The 15127-nt window shown below is 39.0% G+C and overlaps 1 protein-coding gene across 4 annotated transcripts in view; it reads left to right on the top strand.

Moving 5' to 3' along the window:
• Positions 1–220: 220 nt before the first annotated feature.
• LOC121436862 (cleavage stimulation factor subunit 2) overlaps positions 221–15127 on the top strand; it is a 35785-nt gene continuing 20878 nt past the window's right edge. For 3 of the 4 annotated variants that reach the window (XM_041636764.1, XM_041636763.1, XM_041636765.1), the window contains exons 1-8: positions 223–406; positions 1531–1609; positions 2211–2380; positions 2899–3035; positions 3564–3683; positions 3798–3935; positions 7459–7579; positions 10483–10545. In XM_041636764.1, the coding sequence (XP_041492698.1) occupies positions 349–406; positions 1531–1609; positions 2211–2380; positions 2899–3035; positions 3564–3683; positions 3798–3935; positions 7459–7579; positions 10483–10545 (886 nt within the window). In that variant the 5' untranslated portion in view covers positions 223–348. Of the gene's footprint in view, positions 407–1530; positions 1610–2210; positions 2381–2898; positions 3036–3563; positions 3684–3797; positions 3936–7458; positions 7580–10482; positions 10546–15127 lie in introns of all 4 variants that reach the window. The other variant, XM_041636766.1, reaches the window with a different exon arrangement.

Here is a 15127-nt window from a genome sequence, read left to right as displayed (position 1 = left end):
TTATAAAGCCGCTACAGCGTGGCTTTTAAAGGCTGGGGTGAGAGCCAGCTGAAATGACAGAGAGGGAAAGACAGCAAACGCAGAGCCTTCAAATTAGCATAGCCCCGCCCCGCGACGCTTGGACAACGCCCCTTTCCCCAGCCCTTAGCCCTTCCCACTAGCCTGTCGGCCCGCCCCCGGACCAAATGCTAAGCGGGAACCCACACAGCGTGACGCGGGGAGCGGGATCCGCGGCGGCTCCGTCCAGGTGCTTCCGGCTCCCACCGGACGGAGGCGCGCTCGGCCCCGGGCTCGTTCTCCCACGGAAGTGTGTTTAGGCGCACCGGAAGCCACCTCAGGGGGTGAGCCATGGCGGGTTTGCCTGTTAGAGACCCTGCGGTGGATCGTTCTCTGCGTTCTGTATTCGGTGAGAGGATTTCGGTGGCGCCTCTCCGGGCAGGGAGGGACATCCCCTGTGGTCCCCAGCTGGAGCGGGTGTCGGGGCGGGCGTGCCGCTTCGCCGCTGTCCTTTGACGCGGCAGCCTGGTGTACTCGTGGGCTAACAGACTCCCCCCCCCCCCCCGCCCCCCCACGACACCTTGGCTCCAAGGTATTGGAGATTTTCCGCAGTGTGGTTCAGGGAGCTAGACTCTAGCGTTGGTCTTCTCTGCGTTTTCCCCTTCATGATTCTCAGTTATTTTTTAGGAGAAAAGGTGCGTGGAAACAGAGCGTCCCTGTTCCGTGCTGCTTCTCTTAGCCCAAAATACAGATTTTATTCTGAAGCCATCGACCCTATATCCACTTCCCGCCCTCTCATAAACGCGTAATATCGCTTGCTTTTTACTTGTAACGTTTCATCCAACCATAGTGGTAGCGGCCACCTGGCATCTTGAGGTGGGTTGTGAATGAATGAATGAATGATTGATTAAAGCTCAGGGACATTTTAGAGAAGCGAAACTAAGCAATTTTTAAGATTTAAACGAGTTACTTCTAAAATATGTGTCTTGCTTTTAAGCACGTTTTGGAGGCTGTAGAATTGCCTCGAATTCCAGGCCAGCCTAGAACTACATAACAAGGCGAGCCAGAGCTACATGTAAGACTCTCAGAAAGAACCAGAAGCACTGTTTGGAAGAAACGTGCCAAAGCAGTGCTTTTTAAAAGGCCTCCCCTATTCATGGCTACCCCTCCACAAGTGTGTTTATGCGTAGAAATAAAGACATGAGCCCACCCCCTTTAGTTTCTGGTTTTGGTAGTCACTGGCTGAACTCACAGTTCTGTGGGTAAATACCAGTGCTTAAACATTGATTTTCATCAAAGTTAGGGGAAACATGCTAGTTGTCATATCTGTCCAAGAACTGTTTGGAAGACATCTTTTTTATTTAGTCTCTGGCTCTGTTCTGAGGTCTGAAAAGAAACAGTGGAAGTGGGGTTTTGAAGAACATTCAGTCAGTTGCTACATATTTATTGATAAAACTAGAAAGCCTACTGTTTACTTGCTCACCAAAGAGCTCCTTACTGTCCCAGCATTTTAATGTATTATCTGTTCCTTAGTGGGAAACATTCCTTATGAAGCTACTGAAGAACAGCTGAAGGACATCTTCTCTGAGGTTGGGCCTGTTGTTAGTTTCAGGTGAGATCCTCTTTTAAGATATTCATGGGAGATCCTTAAAAATCACCACAGATTTTGTGATAAATATACATGCTTTATTATTCAGATCCAGTCTTAGCTGAGAGATTTCTTTCATTAAAAATGTTTCAAAAACACAAAAGCAGAGTTAGAAGGGTATCTTTTTTTGTTTTTTCCTTTTTCTTTTTTTTATGGTTTTTCGAGACAGGGTTTCTCTGTGACTTTGGAGCCTGTCCTGGAACTAGCTGTTGTAGACCAGGCTGGCCTCAAACTCACAGAGACCCACCTGCCTCTGCTTCCCGAGTGCTGGGATTAAAGATGTGCATCACCACCGCCCAGCCTTGGAACTCCTTCTTTAGCCAGGCTGGCCTCGAACTCACAGAGACCCACCTGCCTCTGCCTCCCGAGTGCTGGGATTAAAGGTGTGCATCAGCACCGCCCAGCCTTGGAACTCATTCTTTAGCCAGGCTGGCCTCGAACTCATAAAAAGCTGTCTGCTACAAGGGTATCTTACTGTGGGCTAAATTCGAACATGCCAATGTTAGCAGGAAGTCAGTCTGTACGTATGTAGTATTTGTTCCTGATATTTGGTTTTGCTCTTCAGATTGGTGTATGATAGGGAGACAGGAAAACCAAAGGGTTATGGCTTCTGTGAATACCAAGACCAAGAGACGGCCCTTAGTGCCATGCGGAACCTGAATGGTCGCGAATTCAGTGGGCGAGCACTTCGAGTGGATAATGCTGCCAGTGAAAAGAACAAAGAGGAACTCAAAAGTGAGTATAAATCCAAACCATATCCATTACAAGTTACTGAAGATGAGGCAATGCAAGTTTTCCATTTGTGATTATGCTTTAGAAGATGCTGAGGGTGGTTAGCCCCTGAGGTACCTGAGTGTATTTACCTGATGTGTATGTTTAAGCAACTTGGCTTTAGAAATCCTTCTCTTCCCTAGGAGTTGGTTTCTAGTTTAAGGGGAGTTCAGGTCCACCAAGCCTAAAGGCAGTTCCACAAATCCTTGAAATTAATGTCTTTGTCTGTTTAAATGCTTTTCTTCTGAAGTGACTTGTCAACGAAATCAGTAATGGCATTATCATTGTGTCTGCTATCCTCTAAGAGCAGAAGGTATACTGTCACTTTCCTTTGCTGACTTTTCCTTCCGTGACTTACTTTTCATTTCCAGAGTTTCAAGTTACGGTTGGTGCTCACAGACACTCTGGAAAATAGACACTTGAAATGACTTAAGGTGTTATTTTGCCTTCCTAACTTTGTTGTTTGCTTTCTTCCTAATCAGGCCTTGGCACTGGTGCACCTGTCATTGAGTCGCCTTATGGAGAGACCATCAACCCCGAGGATGCCCCTGAATCTATTAGCAAAGCAGTTGCTAGTCTTCCACCAGAACAGATGTTTGAGCTGATGAAACAGATGAAGGTGGGAGGAGGCATTAGGTTATAAACAAAACAATTTACATCAGCTTTTCAAGGAGTTAATGAACATAATTCCCTGGGCTTAAGTAATTGAGTCTGTAGACACTACGTCTTCCACGTTTTATACACAGAGCTGTTTTTATACACAAACTGTCCAGCATTTTTTCGTGCCCCCATAGATGTTAAATTATAGCTTTGCCCATAAGTGATAATATTACCATATTATAAGTACTTTTTCTTGCCTGCCATGGCCAAGATTTTTTTTTTGTTCAATGTCAAAATCAGTGCTAAATCACCAGGTGTTGTGCTAAATCACATGATGTTGTGTGCCTTAGTATCACCACTTGGCATGCTGAGGCAGAAGGGTCACAGTGAGTTCAATACCAAAATGGGATACATAAAACACTGTCTCATAAAGAAAATCAATAGTAACTGAGATTGTCTTGAATATTACATTTATGAGATGAAATGGCTCAAATCATTATCATATTCTTAGTATTGACCCTGAAGGTGAATTTTCTTACCTTCTCAGCTCTGTGTCCAGAATAGTCCCCAGGAAGCACGAAACATGTTGCTTCAGAATCCTCAGCTGGCGTATGCTTTGCTACAAGCACAGGTAGTGATGAGAATTGTGGATCCTGAGATTGCCCTGGTGAGTGTTTCTGATTCTTATATGGAAATAGTAGGATGTTCTTTGAGTGGGATAAGAACTGCCTGATTGGCTTGTTAAACAGAGAGCTCATAGATGTATCTTTTCACTTTTTAGAAAATTCTGCATCGCCAGACAAATATCCCAACGCTGATTTCAGGCAACCCTCAGCCAGTCCATGTTGCTGGGCCTGGCTCAGGACCCAATGTTTCAATGAACCAGCAGAATCCTCAGGCCCCTCAGGCTCAATCTTTGGTAGGGTTTTATTCTACAGTATTTTTTTTTATCTGTCTTAAAATGTTATTTTCTTTCCAGGGGAATATTGAGAGAAGAAACAGCAGGAATCAGAGCTGGTAATTAAAATTCTTAGGCATAAGAGAAATTTCCAGATTGCAGAGCACATGCTACCTGAAAGAGTGTAGATTCCATTCCAAGTTAATAAAATAGAGATTCTTCCTGTAAACCCTTTTCTAGTAAGCTAATTTTTTGTGGGTGTGTATATCTGCCACTGTGATTATCACTTCAGTATTCCTTGTTATCTCATTTAATCTGCATAGCAGCAAAATGAGGCAAGCATTTTTACTGCCTCCATTCTCAGCAATAACAAAGGACCAAGCACATATTCAAAAGCATGATTGTAACCCTATAGACATAAAAATTTAATACATCTTAAGGTTGACGTTTATATAAAGAAAAGGAACTAAACACTAAAGACAAAATGGGAAAAGGATTTGTCACACATATGATGGGCAAAAGATTAATTCTAAATAAAGACTATTTAGAATTTAGAGTGGTCATGCTCAAAGATGTCTATTGTCATATAATAGTAGCAAATATTACAAACACATGAAATGTTGATTAGTAAAAAGTGGAGAAAATTTGGTATATATCCAATGGAAAACCTTAAACAGTTAAACTACATGTATGAATAGAAATGACCTTTAGAAACCTAATGCCATATAATATTAAGGTGGGCAAGAATATGTGGTATCAGCACAGATAACTCAAAAATATAATGGCATACAGAAAGTAAAATGAAGTAAATATGGAAACATTTTCCGTATGGATATATATATTAGCATAAGTTCTCAAACTTTAAAGTGAAATGCAAAAATAGTTCAATATTTATAAGTATGTTTTAAAGATTTATGTTATGTATATCTGTTTTTATGCATATATGTAAGTACACTGTGCATGAAGCGTCCAAGGAGGCCAGAAGAGGATGTCAGCGTTCCTAGAATTAGAGATACAGACTATTTTGAGCTTCCATGTGGATGCGGGGAACAGAACCCAAGTCCTCTGCAAGCGAAACAAGTGTTTATAAGCATTGAGACATCTTTCAAGCCCAAATATAAACATTTTAAATGTGTATAAGAATTCTGAGTAGTTATTTAAGGAGTAGAAATATGAGGTGTAGATGAAAGCCACATAGGAAGTTATGTTGTTTATATCTTTATATCTCTATTTTTCTTTTTTTTCTTTCTTTTGGTTTTTTGAGACAGGTTTCTCTGTGTATCAGTCCTAGCTGTTACAAAGTCCTGGAACTCCCTTTGTAGACCAGGCTGACCTCAAACTCACAGAGTTCTTTCTGCCTCCCAAGTGCTGGGATTAAAGGTGTGCACCACCACCACCCGGCTATATCTCTTTTTCATAAGCAAAAAAGCTTATAAATTATTTTTAAAAATACCAAAATGAATTGTAAGCATAAACAGTTCACAAAACTGAAATTAAGTATTCAGTCTAAAAATATAAACTAAAATAAGCCACAATTTTTCACCTACTGGGTGGGCCGAGGTAAATGTGGATGAATCCTATGATGGCATAAGGCAAAAATTTGTAAACATTTTCTTAAGAAACTCAGTAAATATCGTTGCCTTTAAAAGCTCTTATCATTTCTGTAATGTGAGCTAATATGTAAACGTATCTGATTGTATTCCAGGAAAACCTTACTTATAAAGCCACTGATAGGAACAGGCATGGTGGTGCTTGTAATATTAGCACTTGTAAGATGAAGGCAGGTAGATCAGGATTCAAGGTCATCCTTGGCTACCTAGCAAAACTGAAGTCTCTCTGGGATATTTGAGACCCTACCTCCAAAAAAAGAAACCAAGACTGGGGGACTGCAAATGGTTCAGAAAATAAGAATGCTTACTATCAGGCCTGACAACCTGAGTTCAATCACTGGGAGACACATTATGGAAGGAGAGAATGTATTCCTGCAAATTGTCCTCAAGTGTGCCATAGTATACACACACACACTGGATGGATGGATGGATGGATGGATGGATGGATGGATGGATGGATGGATGGATGGATGGATGACAAGATGGCTCAATAGATAAAAGGAGCTTATTGCCACACCTGACAACCTTAGTTCAATCCCCAGGAGTCATATATAGTGGAAAAAGAAAACTTATGCAAGTTGTCTTCTGATGTCTGACCTCCACGTGCGTGCTAGGGTGTACATGTGGACACAAAAAAATTGAGGGAAATATATATATATGACAGGGTCTCTATATGGCTTTGGGACAGTCCTAGAAATCATTATGTAGACCAGGCTGACTTCGTAACTCACAAAGATCCACCTGTCTCTGCCTCCTGAATGCTGTGATTAAAGGCATGCACCACTATTCCTGGCTTGAAAAAAAATTTAACTGGTTAATAGGTTAGCCAAATTTGGTGATACATACCATTAATCCTAGCACTTGAGAGGCAGAGAGCAATGCGGTGGTGGTGCACACCTTTAATTGCAGAAATCGGGAGGCAAAGGCAGGTGAATCTCTGCCTGGTCTACTCAGTGTTCGGGACAGCCAATACTGTTACATAGAGAAACCATGTCTTGGGGGAGGAGTTCTATTTTTAGTTATTGTTGTAAACCTCTAAAATGAACCATAGAGAAAAGCAGTGATATATACAGACAAGTTAAAAAATATATAAGGCTTTGAATATCCACTAGAGGTCTTGAAATGTATCTGAAGAAAACAAGAGTGCCAGTACATTTCACTCCCTTTACCATCACCACTCACAATGATAAGGTCAGGGGTGAACATGTGAACCAGTCATGAGCTATTGGGATCCATGCTGTTTTGGACTTTATCCAACAGGTAAACCACTGCTGTTGCTTTAAGAAGCAGCCGATATGAGAAGCATCTCTACTCTGAATCTCATTCGTCACTTTATTAGTAAACTGTTGTACTATATACAGACTGCAGAGACATGCAGAAAGGGTAGGATAGTACTGAACTCAAGACTCCAAACTGAGTTTGATTTTTAAAAAACTTTATTTTTTGCAGTTCTTTACATTCCAAAGATGTGCATAGTTCTCTATGGAATGCCTCATGAAAAGATTACATTCCCTTTCTCTCAGGCAATTTAATGTATCATTTACAAATTATATACACATTCAAGAAAGTTACATCCAAGGACAGAAATTATTAAAGCTTGAAATTTTTTTTTCATAAATTTTTTTCATAAAAATACAGTACCAGCAAGATTTTTTTGAAGTCTCAGTCCCTTTTTTGTCTTAAACATAAGGTACATTTTCAACTTATTTTTAGGCACCAGTCAGTGATGTCAAGGATGGGTTGTTATTTGCTGCCTTGCCACATGGATAAGACTACATTAGCCTCTATAGTAGGCATATGCTTCATTTTAACTGCATTCGTATAACCAGGCTCAAGCCACGTACTTCAGTTTGCTTCTTTGGAATTCAGAGTATGTGATAAACCTAATGCTGAGGCTGCAGAGACTTGCTCACACTTGTTTTTCTCTTGGTCAGGGCGGAATGCATGTCAATGGTGCAACTCTGATGCAAGCTTCTATGCCAGGTGGAGTACCTGCCCCAGTGCAAATGGCTGCAGCTGTAGCAGGACCTGGCCCTGGTTCTTTAGCCCCTGCAGGTAACTTTCAGTTAAAGTCTTTACTATTTTATTTCTTTGCCGAGGATTTATAATAGCAACTGCTGAAGTGCAGTTACCTGTTTAATAATAGGATCTTGATATAAAATACATAAAATATATGTGTAATTATAACGTGTTCTAGGTTGAAGACTTTGTTTTGTATTATTTGGAAGAAAAGATCTTGCTGTGTAGCTGGAGCTGGCCTCAAACTTGGCAATCCCTCTAATTCAGATGCCCAAGTACTGGGATTAGAGGCATATGTCACCACCAGCTAAATGAAATCTTAAGGGAGACACGTGTGCTGACCACACACTTGGATGTCACAATAGTGTCAAATTCATAGAGATTTCTATCTGCTCTCCATTTCTGTACTTACCTTGTCATGAAATGTTAGCATAGACTATATCAGTACCTTTTCTATAGAGATTTTTACAGATCACATAGTTTGGTTTTAAACCAATAAAATTAGAAATAATTAAAAGGTGAGTGGGAAGAAGTTTTGACTTGGAAAATTAAGAAACATACTATAGCTATTTAAAGAGGAATTAAAAAAATCATAAATAGTATAAATTAAAACAAAAAGTAATATATGTTTATATTCCATACAAATACGTATGAGAAATAGTAAAGGTGGTGTCTAAAGGAAAATGAATATTCTAAATACCCATGTTACTAACCAATAAAGTAAATTCCATACTGCTACTAATTAATTAGAAAAATAATAAACTACAAGACATCAAGAAGAGGAAATGAGGGCTGGAGAGATGGCTCAGAGGTTAAGAGCACTGGCTGCTCTTCCAAAGGTCCTGAGTTCAATTCCCAGCAACCACATGGTGGCTCACAACCATCTGTAATGAGATCTGGTGCCCTCTTCTGGCATGCAGACAGAATGCTGTATACATAATAAATAAATAAATCTTAAAAAAAAAGAAGAGGAAATGAATGAAGATGGGGATGTAGCTTAGTGGTAAAGCACTTGTCTACCATGTCCAAAGTCTCATGTTCAGTCCCTAGCACCAGGCACAAAAAATTTCTTAACAATAAAAACACCCCCAAAAAAGAACCTAAAAGCAAAACTGAGTGTATCCATAAAATTAAAATAATTAACTTTCAAGGGATGTTGAGTTTATAGTATATATATTTATGAATTCATTAAAATGTCTTGGGAATTTTTTTAGCTATCCTACAGAGCTTGAAAATTACTAAGAAGAAAAAAAAACAACTTATAGAAACATGCAGGAAGAAACTGCTTAAGAGCTTTGTAAAAGAGCAAAGCCAGATGGCCAACAACAACAGCCTCCTTTATGGTTTGGGGTTACAAATAACGTAAAAATAAAATGCTACTAAACGCTCATCAGTGCCACGTTTCAAAGAAGAGGACAATATTTGTAAAGCAGTTTGTACTCATACATCATTGATAGAAATAGGAAGGTTTTCAACCTTTCAAGCAAGTAGTATAACATGAAAGATTCCTACAATCTGACTACCAGTTACACCATTGGGAAGTTAGCCTGTACAAATTAAGGTGTTACATATAATTTTTTTAATGTGGGAAATTATGCTCATAATGCCTTCTGCTATCTTTTCCTCATATTCTAAGCCGTTGCGTTGTGTTGGTAATTGGTCTGAATTCAATGGAATGGAACGTTGTGACTGGAAGGAAGCTTTCAAATAATTTTAGATCAGTGGTTTCAAACTTTACTGTGTGTTAGAATCACCTGAAGGGCCTATAAAATGCAGGTTGATGGTCCCTTCTGCCAACTATAATTTAATAAATCTGAGATGCAAAACCTGAGAATTTTCAGTGTTTGCATTTTTCTTGTTGGTAGTGATGTAGCTTGTCTAGCTGGGGGCCACCTTCTGAGGACTGCCATTTGGAACAACTTGTTCATTTTACAGATGAGGAAGTCAGGAATGTAGTAATTTTATTGAGGCACTTGTTCAGAATCCCAGTTACTTAGTAGCAAGAGCTAGACTAGCACCCAGTTCTCTGGGTACTTAATCCCTAAATTTTTTAGTGCTTACCAAGTTCAATGAAATAGGGACAGTGTGATGTATACTTTCTATTTTAAGGAAGTATTAATTAACTGCAAACAAATCAGCTTTCCTTTTGTCCCCACTCAAGAGCATTTCTTGCTCCTTTGAGGAAAAGAGAGTTATTGCTATGTGGAAGGGATCAGACAAGGATTTGTGGTGTATTGATTACTCTCTGTTATAGTAATGTTTGCTTTGGTAATTCAAATACCACAAGGACTATTGATGTGGTTTTCCTAAATAGTGAGGTATCATGCTACTAATTGGAGTCTCCATAATTTACTAAGAAATTGCATTTCTAGAAAAGTCAGTGTATATATACAAAAACAGTACATATAACTTATGTTTACAAATAAAACAGATTCAGATTCAGATTCTAGGTTAAGATGGCAACAGATAGCTTTTCCTTTGTATGAATGTTCAGTGAGTCATTTGAAAGGTTTTCGATTTCCTCATACTTTGTAGGCCACCTAGTATCCCTGGTACCATCTCATTCAGGGTTAACCATGCCCCTAAAGAGCTTTGTCAGAACTAAATAATATAGCCACACATTTATAAAATACCCTAAGAGTCATACTGCCTCCCATGAGAGGAGGCTTGTGGGTAATAGGCATTGTTTTTCGCCATTAAAGGGCTTTCTGCCAAAATTTTGGTAATTGAGATGAAATATTTCTTCTGAGCTCATTTGTCACTGAAGTATGATGTCCTGATAGATTTCATCTTCTGTTTCTCTGCATGGATGGATGATAGTTATCATCTTCCATCATATGCTTCTCCTTTGTGGGAAAAAATGATGACATTTGTAAACTAAGCCACTATTGTTTTTTTCTACAGACCAAATATGTTTTTCCTTGCCCTTTATTTTCTAGGAGTCATGCAAGCCCAAGTGGGAATGCAAGGAGGTGGACCAGTGCCCATGGAAAGAGGACAAGGTTAAATATTAAATATCTGTTGTATATATACTGAACATGGAAATGTTCTATATCTGCACTGTCTAATGTTCAGCCACTAACCACCAGTGGCAATTTAAAGATTAAGTTAATTAAAATCAAGTTTAAATTAAGTAACGCCTAACGGTCTTATTTCCTGGGAACAATAATTGCATTTCAAGTGTTCAGTAGCCAAGTACTTAGTAGCCACACGTGCTAATGAAGACCAGACTGGACATTGCAGATGTAGAATGTTTCAATGGTCAACAAAACTTCTCTTGGTCCAGACTTTCCATAGGGGATATTCAGAGCTTAGCTCTACAGGAATTGGTGATATAGCATATGCATCCTTTGTTTCCTGACAGTCTGACAGATCCACTGGCATGTTCTCAATCTGTGAGTAGCTGTTGACTTTGTAAGAAGATTTACTAGTGAGAATATAGTATGTGACCAGGACTGTAGATGTCAAGATATAATCACTGTAGAAAACTGGGAGCAAAGCAGAGGTCTATAAAGCATAGTTGCAGTGTTTCCTGCACTGTGGCAAAAACACTGTATATATAAGAGCAGCAGCCCTTCCAGAATCTTTGCATTCTTTCCTCATATTATTGGAGTCTGAAGGAAGAGAAAGTATAGTAGTTCAGTTCAAAACAACAGACAATAGAAAAAAGGAAACTGAATATATACTGTAAATACTCAGTCACTTCGTTTCCGTGGACAACCTTGTTAAGGTAGGTGGCAGTGCCTCAGTTTTACAGGTAAAGAAATGGAAGCACAGGAGTTTTCTCAATGGGCTACGGTAAGTACATACTCATACCTCTGAGAATGATCTGGTGTTCTCTTTTGACTTAAAAATTAAAATCCTTAAATCCAAAATCTGCCCTTACCAGGTGGTGGTGACATACCCAGCACTCTGGAGAAGGCAGATCTATGTGAGTTCAAGGCCAGCCAGTTCTACAAAGCGAGTTTCAAGACACCCAGGGCTGTTAGACAGAGAAATCCTGTCTTGGAAAGCCAAAAAAACGTAATAACAAAATTTGCCCTCTTCCCATCATTCTATACTGCCAGTGTTAATTTCAGAATTAATTTTCAAAATACTATGCTTACTCAAAAGGTTCCTCCTGTGATGGGAATAGATTGCTTTGAACAAGAACAGAGGGATTTAATATTTTTCTTTTTAGTGAATTTCTTAGAAGAGAAACCTACTTCAAAAGCAAAATATTAAGATATATAGGCCATGGTTTATACAGAGTCATTGGTGATTGAAATGAAGAGTCTACACATGTCTCATCAGATAAATGGCAACAAGACAAACTTCTGCCAAATAGCTCCTCTTCCCTCTAAAACATTCCATGCTTCTGTGCTGCTGTGTACTTCCATCCTATTGCTGTCAGTATGTGCTGTATCTAACCCAAAGTACCTTTGCAGTAGTGAAAAGGGTTTAGGCTTCCATTAAATCTCTCCCTCTTCCTAGGCTATTAGTCTCAGTGAATCCCTCAGCCGCTTAACACATATTTCTATGAGACATCTTCCTACTGTAATTTAACCCCATCTTTCTGGAAAGAATTAACAAAAGGGATTGACTTGCATTTTGAAACTATTTCAAGGATCTATTGATACAAAGATTAAAATGAAATGAGATTAAAAAATAATTTCCTTCAGTACCTAGTATAGGAAACAATGTTTTCATTTGTGACCAAATTTGTCTTCCTGTGCCTGGAATCCTTGTTCATTTGTGCATTTGTAATGGTGACAAGAGATGTTTGAGATGGTGCTTCTTGCTTTCCCGCCTCCTTTGTTTAATGTTGATGACTGTGTTGGCTCATTAATCTTTGTCATGTTTTTTTATAATCATAGACTTTATGTAGTAGGCTGTTTCATTCGTAACTCTCTTTCATGGAAAGTTCATCAGCTGCATTGACCCATTTAATATTTTTTGACAGAAATGTTTGACTTTTTTCATTTTTACAACATCATTTTATTATACCCTTCACATTTTTGGTTTTTTTTTTAGGTGAGTAAATACATTTTTTAAGCATGTGAAGAAATTAAAAAGCCACTCTCACAAGCACGAACAATTCTTTTTTTCTTTTCCCCCTTTTTTTAATGATTTTTTTATTGAGCTCTACATTTTTCTCTCCTACTCTCCCTGCCTCTCCCCTCGCCCCTTCAATCCTTCCCCAAGGTCCCCATGCTCCCAATTTACTCAGGAGATCTTGTCTTTACTTCCTACTTCCCATGTAGAATAAGTCTTATGTAAGTCTCTCTTAGTGTCCTCATGGTTGTCTAAATTCTCTGTGGGACTGGGGTTTGTAGGCTGGCTTTCTTTGCTTTATGTTTAAAAACCACATGTGATAACTTGTCTTTCTGTGTCTGGGTTACCTCAATCAATAATGCTTTCTAGCTCCATACGTTTGCCTGCAAAATTCAAGCTGTTGTTATTTTTTCTGCTGTGTAGTACTCCATTGTGCAAATGTACCACATTTTCCTTACCCATTCTTCGGTCGAGGGGCATTTAGGTTGTTTCCAGGTTCTGACTATGACAAACAAAGCTGCTATGAACGTAGTTGAGCACATGTCCTTGTGGCTTGATTGAGCATTCTTTGGATATATACCCAAAAGTGGTATTACTGGATCTTGAGGAAGGTTGTTTCCTAATTTTCTGGGAAATTGCAACACTGACATCCAAAGGGTTGTACCAGCTTGCATTCCCACCAGCAATGCAGACGTGTTCCCTTTTCCACACATCCTCTCCAGCATAAGTTGTCATCGGTGTTTTTGATCTTGGCCATTCTTACAGGTGTAAGATGGAATCTCAGAGTTATTTTGATTTGTATTTCTCTGATGACGAGGGATGTTGAACATTTCCTTATGTGCCCTTCAGCCATTTTAGATTCCTCTGTTGAGAGTTCTCTGTTTATGTCTATAGTCCATTTTTTATTGGATTATGTGTTCTTTTGATGACCAATTTCTTGAGTTCTTTGTATATTTTGGAGATCAGACCTCTGATGTGAGGTTAGTGAAGATTTTTCCCTATTCTCTAGGCTGTCGTTTTGTCTTATTGACCATGTCCTTTGCTTACAGAAGCTTTTCAGTTTCAGGTCCCATTTATTAATTGTTTCTCTCAGTGTCTGTGCTGCTGGGGTTATATTTAGGAGGTAGTCTCCAGTGCCAATGCGTTCAAGTGTATTTCCCACTTTCTCTTCTATAAGGTTCAGTGTGGCTGGCTTTATGTTGAGGTCTAAGGTCCATTTGGATTTGAGTTTTGTACATGGTGATAGATATTGGTCTATTTTCATTCTTCTACATGTTGATATCCAGTTATGCAAGCACCACTTGTTAAATATGCTTTCTTTTTTCCATTTGATGTTTTTTGCTTCTTTGTCAAAAATCAGGTGTTCGAAGATGTGTGGATTGATATCCGGGTCTTCTGTTCAGTTCCATTGGTCCTCCTGTCTGTTCTTATGCCAATACCAGGCTGTTTTCAGTACTGTAGCTCCATAGTAGAGTTTGAAGTCAGGGATTGTGATGCCTTCAGAAGTTCTTTTATTGTACAGGATTGTTTTGGCTATCCTGGGTTTTTGACTTTTCCATATGAAGTTGAATACTGTTCTTTCATGGTCTTTGAAGAATTTTTCTGGGATTTTGATGAGCATAGCATTGAATCTGTAGTTTGCTTTTGGTAAGATTGCCATTTTTAGTATGTTAATTCTGCCTACCCAAGAGCATGCGAGATCTTTCCACTTTATGGTGTCTCCTTCAATTTCTTTCTTTAAACATTTAATGTTCTTGTCATACAAGTCTTCCACTTATTTGGTTAGTTACTCCGAGATATTGTATGCTATTTGTGGCTATTGTGAGGGGTGTTGGTTCTCTGAGTTCTTCACCCAGCCCTTTTATCATGTGTGTACAAGAGGGCTACTAATGTTTTTGAGTTAATCTTGTATCCTACTACATTGCTGAAAGTGTTTATGAGTTGTAGAAGTTCCTTGGTAGACTTTTTGGGGTCGCTTATGTAAACTCTCATATCATCAGCTAACAGTGAGAGTTTGACTTCTTTTCCAATTTGTATCCACTTGATCTCCTTTTGGTGTCTTATTGCCCTAGCTAAGACCTCAAAATATATTGAATAGATATAGCGAGTGGACAACCTTGTCTTGTTCCTGATTTCAGTGAATCGCTGGGAGTTTCTCTCCATTTAGTTTGATGTTGGCTTGCTGTATATTGACTTTACTATCTTTAGGTATGTTCCTTGTATTCCTGCTCTCTCCAAGACCTTTATCATGAAGGGATGTTGTATTTTGTTGAAAGCTTTTTCGGCATCTAATGAGATGATCATGTGGTTTTTATTTTTCAGTTTGTTTATATGGTGGATTATGTTGACAGATTTTCATATGTTGAACCATCCCTGCATCTCTGGGATGAAGCTGATTTGATCATGATGGATGATGGTTCTGATGTGTTCTTAGACTCAATTTGTCAGTATTTTATTTATTATTTTTGCATCAATGTTCATGAGTGAGATTGGTCTGTAATTCTCTTTCTTAGTAATGTCTTTCTGTGGTTTGGGTGTCAGGGTGATTGT

Source organism: Microtus oregoni, unplaced genomic scaffold (assembly GCF_018167655.1).
Source record: "Microtus oregoni isolate MIOR12 unplaced genomic scaffold, Mior012 000050F_004, whole genome shotgun sequence".
Lineage (NCBI taxonomy): Eukaryota > Metazoa > Chordata > Mammalia > Rodentia > Cricetidae > Microtus > Microtus oregoni.
This window is presented reverse-complemented; position numbering and strand designations above follow the sequence as displayed.